Here is a 5,797-nt window from a genome sequence, read left to right as displayed (position 1 = left end):
ATAATGGTGTTCAGTGGCGTACCTTGAAACACTGCAAAAAAAACCAGCTGCAACATAAAACTAAGAAAAAAAACACTGCAGCAATATCCACTGCCTGTAGGTGGCGCAAGTGTTAAAAACACAGCAGCTACTACTTTTCATTGCCTGTGGGTGGCGACATTTACACTCCTACTTCTGCAAGTCTAATTTACAGCTAAAGCTTCCCCCTCCTGCTGTTATTATTATTATTATTGTTGTTGTTGTTGTTGTTGTTGTTGTTGTTGTTGTTGTTGTTGTTGTTGTTGTTGTTGTTGTTGTTGTTGTGCAGAGAGGAATCGAGTGACTAGCTGCCACATGCTACATGCGATGCCACCTCTCGACTCTATTGTAGTCTATTCCGAGCCCTCAGCCAATCGGGGCCGGAGATTTTAGTCGCTGCCGGAAGCCGTCATCGCTGGCCGAGCAGTATTCCCGCGAAGCTTGAGACCGTTCGGCAAGTGATCGACTGTTTTTCCCCGGGTGTGTGTACTCCGCGTGTGCACGCTGTCGGACCAGCCGACTTTCATTAGGCTACAGAATCTGAGCAGTCTTACCCCGCTAATCCGAAGCGTGTTGCCGGTTTGCCCCTGCGGCGCCCCGGTGACGTTCGCGTCGGCGTGGAGAGAAAGTGCCGCCGAACTCCGTTCTTAAATTAGGACGCATTAGTGCTTCCTTGCTCGCTGGCAAGTATTAATTCAATCTTGGATACAACTTTTGATCGCTTCTGAATAATTACGAATCGCTTTATAATTCGGCATATATACCATCCGCTGAGGCTTCGGGGGTTTTATTATTGTGGCGATTCCAACTGTATTGTAAGCAAACCTTCGGGGCCGATCGGGGACAGTCTTAGCCAGTCATTAAAGTGGGAATTGCCTTCACATAGATGTTTCTGGTTGCGTGAGGCGTTATGCCGAATTGAGTGGTCGTGTGTGCTAATCGACCAGAGACCTGAACTAATGTCACAGCAGGAGTGCACATCTGTAAAAAGCGAGGGTCGTGTATTGTTTTGACCAATACTGACCCGGGAGTCTGGCGGAAACGTGTCGACGCTCTGGACAGTGTCAGTTAGAGGAGCTGGGGCTGTCGCTGCCACCGTGTTAGTAGATTTACTTGGCACATGACTGCAGTTTTTCTGACGGTTTTCACATCCACTTGAGATGATGTACAGAATTGCAGCCATGTACTGCATGTGAGTAGCAGGGGGTCCAGCTGCTGCGGCTGTATAGACTAAAGTCCACTTGGAGTTAGCCCCAGTTTTCTTTTAACAGTACCGAAGGACCCCCTGGAGGACCCCGTAGCACGGTTTGGGAACCGCCAGGCTCACCGATGTCATGTGTTTTAACCGATGAACGTGTCTTCTCTGTTTTTAGGAGTCACGGCATCATGAGTAAAAGGAAGGTGAAAGACACCCACCTGCCAGTCGGGGAATGCGTCGCACAGGTTGGTATGGACCAGTGTTCATCCCACTCGTGGTGATGTACAGAGCCACGAGATGAGCTCTCGACGTGTGACCCTTATGTCTCCTACACACCTTCACTCACAGGTCCAGGGGATTTTGAGGGAGCGGCTCTGCCATCAGCAGCTGCCCGACAAGCCATGGGGCGTGGAGGCTCAGCACAAGTAGGTTCACGTCATCGCTGCTGGCGGGGGAGTCTGAAACCTTCAGTGTTGCTAATGCAGGACTCCAGCTTGTCATTCAGTGCTTCTTCAGCAGTAACACACGTTTGTCATTATCGATTAACCCTTTGATCATGTCTCAATCAATCCTCTGGTCTACAACGTGTCGGAAAGTAGTGAGAAATACCTGCCGTACACTCCTAAGCACGCAAGCTCCCCATCTTCCTATTGTTTTTTTTTGTTTTTTCTGTGCAACCGACTGTCCAATACCCCAAAGTATCCACTTTACTGTTACCGAAGACAACAGTAAAGTAGAAAAGCAGCAAATCCTCACAAGTAAGAAACCGGAACCGTAGAGGTTTTGGCATCTTTGCTAAAAAAAAAAAAGATTATTAGAATAGTTGCAGATAAAGATTGTTTATTTGCAGATCTTCATTGGTTTGGAAGTGACACACGGTGACAGAGGTTAGAAAACTGCAAATGTGAAGAAAGATCTTCTTTAGAAAAGGACGGCGTATAGTTAACAGAGGCAAGATGGAGGGAGGATTCACACAGTCGAAGAAAAACTCCCGAACTGTCAAACAGAAACCGTGGTAGATCTGTCGATGTGGAGCTGGGAGTGAGTTTCGGTGACCCACTTCGGTCGTACCTGGCTGACAGCTCTGCCCCAGTGCGGAGGTTAGAAAAGCTCCCAGCCGACCCAGACACAACAGGAGCTTCCCCGCTGGCAAAAGAGACCATTTTGACAAACGGAGCTTTCATAGTCATTTCTATTTGTGCGACTGCGGGAGCATTATGGGTCAAAAACCCAGTCAAAAACCGTGTCTTTTCAGACACCTCCTGGAGCTGCTGAGGCGGACGGCCGTCCACGGGGAGAGTAACTCGGTGCTAATCGTCGGTCCCAGAGGAGCGGGAAAAACAATGGTGAGCCCCGGCAGCCAGCGTGGACTGGGCTTCTGGGTAAAAGGGGGCTGAAAAGATGACGAGTTGTGTCGAGGTGTGTTTGAATCCTGGGAGGCCTGTAACATCTGATGGCGTTTTGTGCTCTTGTGCCTGCAGCTGCTCAAGTGTGTGTTGAGAGACCTGCTGGAGGAAAAAGAAGCGCATAAAAACCTGCTACAGGTTCATCTCAACGGTACAAGCTCCACTTCCTCACCATGCCTCTCCTTTTTATTCACTCAGAGTCTCAGCACCTAAATACTTTGAAATTTGGTAGGATCTCTCGTCGCTGGATTTGTTCTCTGGTTTCCACCAGGGCTCATGCAGGAACTTCCATCTTTCCATTTAAGCTACTGAAGTGATTTATTGACACAGGTACAGATTATCTGGTACATTTTCTTGCCCGTCCGCTGTAGGTCTCCTGCAGACCGACGACAGAATAGCGCTCAAAGAAATAACGCGGCAACTCCGCCTGGAAAACGTCGTCGGTGACAAAGTGTTTGTGAGTAAGACAGAGTTTTCTCAGCAGTTTTGTCCTGAATAACACAATAAGTCTGCCACAAAATCCTGTTTCTGTTTCATTCTCAGGGAAGTTTTGCAGAAAATCTGGCTTTCCTGTTGGAGGCGCTAAAGAAAGGTTAGAACGTGCTGATTTTTTTTGCGTTGTTTTAAGCTAAATTACCCAAATTCAGCAGGGTTTCATGTTTGAGTATGACATGCGGCTGCTTTTTCCGTCCCGTCCAGGTGACCGCAGCAGCAGTCGCTCGGTGCTCTTCGTCCTGGATGAGTTCGACCTGTTCGCCCACCATAAGAACCAGACTCTGCTCTACAACCTGTTCGACGTCTCCCAGTCTGCCCAGGCGCCCATCGCTGTGGTCGGCATGACCTGCAGACTGGTGGGCCTCAGAATTTGCTTTCATTTTCCATCCGCTCGGAAAAATCTCTCCATTTTTGACGTTTCTCTGTTTGGCGGCTCGCTTCCACTCAGGATGTTCTGGAGCTGCTGGAGAAGCGGGTAAAGTCGCGGTTTTCCCACCGTCAGATCCACCTGCTGAGCAGCCTGACATTCCCTCAGTACCTGGAGCGGGTCCAAACCCAGCTCGGCCTGCCGGAGGATTTCCCCGACACCAAGTTCGCGCAGGACTGGAACGACAGTATCAAGGTGAACCCGGGACTAACTGAAAATTCGGCTCTGTGGATGCATTTTGCATTAAAAAAACATTACACAATCCCAGTTTCTAATGGCGGCAGCTCCGTTGAACGTTAGACGTCTCTTCGTTGCGAGCTGCTACACCAGCAGCGGCTGGACTCGTCGCAGCAGTCGCTCGGCGTGTTCAACGCGTGTCTCCCCTCTTTGTTTCCCCAGACTTTGTGCGCAGACAAATCGGTGGAGGAGGTTTTACAGAGACACTTCAACTCCAGCAAAGACTTCCGCTCAATGCACATGCTGCTGGTGAGAGCTACACGCACCTTGTGAATGTCACCTGCCATTTGCGTTTCATTCTTACATATGTACATTGCAGGCGTATTCACTTTTATTTCCGGCGCCCATTTGCCTTTTCTCCCTCTCGTTCTCGCAGACGTTGTGCCTGAGTCGCGTCTCCGTGGCCAAACCTGCCATCAAACCTGCCGACCTGCTGGAGGCCAGCAGACTGTGCTTTGCCGACGCCAAGGCGAACATGCTCCATGGTAAAATCCAAAAGAGAAGAGAAATGTCTTGGGAGACAGACTTTACACCTGTCATTTTATTTTTTTCTTTTCTTTCCTCTCTTTAGGACTGTCCATCTTGGAGCTGTGCCTGATCATCGCCATGAAGCACCTCAACGACGTCTACGAAGGAGAGCCGTTCAATCTCCAAATGGTGACCAACGGTGCGGCGAGTTACTTGACCTTAGCTGTCGGTCCGTCACAAAACACGGCGGAGGAAACTGGAGATTAAAAAGGAAAAACATATAAAAATCCTGAGTGAGCTGTGAAAAGCGACAGAAAAAAAAGTGAGATTTCCGAGACGGGAAGGAAAAGATGTCAAAACCAACGGCACAGTGACACAGGAGAGCTGTTCAACCCTCGAACGGCTCAAGAAAATTCACTCTCGGCCTCTAGTACTCGCAAGTACAAGAAGAGCAGGGAAATAGGGGAGTTTATGTGCGTGTAATAAACAAAAAACAGCAGCATGTAAAGGAGGATACAGGAGACAAATGAATCAGCAAGGGAAATAATAGAGATTCAGCCGTGATGCTGAAAATTCTGAAATAGTCCGGTTGAGAGTTAAAACAATCAAATCTCAGCTCTTTCTCACTTGTATAAGATTATTTGACCTTTCTACTGTCTGTGTCCTGTTATTCAGAGTTTAAGAAGTTCCTGCAGAGGAAGTCAAACTCCATGTACAACTTCGACCAGCCTGTCGTCATGAAGGTCGGTATAAAGCCCTTATCCAAACACCAGAACGTTAGTCAATATTCAGATATTTTCGATGTGAAAATGGACAAATTCAAAGACATTTACCGACACCAACGCTTTCCCAAGCAGCCCCTCGCTCAGTCCTCCCGTTTCCTGTCATCCTCAGGCCTTCGAGCACCTGCAGCAGCTGGAGCTGGTCCGAGCCGTCGACGGTTCCTCGGCCAAAACTCAGAGGGAATACCAGCTGGTGAGACTCATGCTGGACCACAGTCAGATCATGGAGGCCCTGCAGAAGTATCCGCAGTGCCCCACCGATGTCAAGCAGTGGGCCATGTCGGCGTTCGGCTAGGACTCCACGGACGTTTGGACGTCGTGGGCACGTTTATTTTGCTGTGCGGGAGAAAATGCGAAATTAAGCCTGAGAAGTTTGGAGATGTAGTCGGGAAGAAGGAAGTCGGTGAGGTCCCTGTGGTTTGTCTTCCATGCGGATGCTGAAATGGACTGAAGACCAGGCGCCTGAGCGTCTTTATCAAATCAAATCAAAATCAATCAAGCCCCACAGCTTGGACCAGGGAACCGGGGACAGGTCTAAATGGTGGATCGGACATTTCAATCTACACCGTTAGTGCATATGTTACCTGTCAGGATGACTATTTTTTTTCATGTATTCAGGAGTCGTGACAACTCGTCACTGTAAACGGTCATTTACCAGCAAATAAAAAGGTGAATCAGAATATTCATGTGTTCACTTCTTAAGAGCTTTGAAAATTTTTTTAAAAATGTGTGGACTTGATAAAATACAGATTCAGGATGTGGACAT

General features: G+C 48.5%; 1 protein-coding gene across 3 annotated transcripts; it reads left to right on the top strand.

Moving 5' to 3' along the window:
- Nucleotides 1-390: 390 nt before the first annotated feature.
- orc4 (origin recognition complex, subunit 4) lies at nucleotides 391-5,595 on the top strand. Of its 3 annotated transcripts, none has more exons than XM_040142479.1 (14): nucleotides 391-498; nucleotides 1,392-1,461; nucleotides 1,565-1,641; nucleotides 2,472-2,562; nucleotides 2,698-2,773; nucleotides 2,994-3,079; nucleotides 3,166-3,214; nucleotides 3,322-3,473; nucleotides 3,566-3,739; nucleotides 3,944-4,030; nucleotides 4,158-4,266; nucleotides 4,353-4,448; nucleotides 4,925-4,992; nucleotides 5,144-5,595. In XM_040142479.1, the coding sequence occupies exons 2-14, from the start codon at nucleotides 1,405-1,407 to the stop codon at nucleotides 5,324-5,326; spliced, it is 1,305 nt and encodes a 434-aa protein (XP_039998413.1). In that variant the 5' UTR covers nucleotides 391-498; nucleotides 1,392-1,404; the 3' UTR covers nucleotides 5,327-5,595. The 3 variants fall into 3 exon arrangements, with proteins under 3 accessions (XP_039998413.1, XP_039998414.1, XP_039998412.1); XM_040142480.1 differs by having other exon boundaries at nucleotides 409-472; XM_040142478.1 differs by having other exon boundaries at nucleotides 432-701.
- Nucleotides 5,596-5,797: the final 202 nt, after the last annotated feature.

This window comes from Xiphias gladius, chromosome 13 (genome assembly GCF_016859285.1).
Source record: "Xiphias gladius isolate SHS-SW01 ecotype Sanya breed wild chromosome 13, ASM1685928v1, whole genome shotgun sequence".
NCBI classification, from domain to species: Eukaryota; Metazoa; Chordata; class Actinopteri; order Istiophoriformes; family Xiphiidae; genus Xiphias; species Xiphias gladius.
Note: the sequence above shows the minus strand (reverse complement) of the source record. Positions and strands in the feature narration are given on the sequence as shown.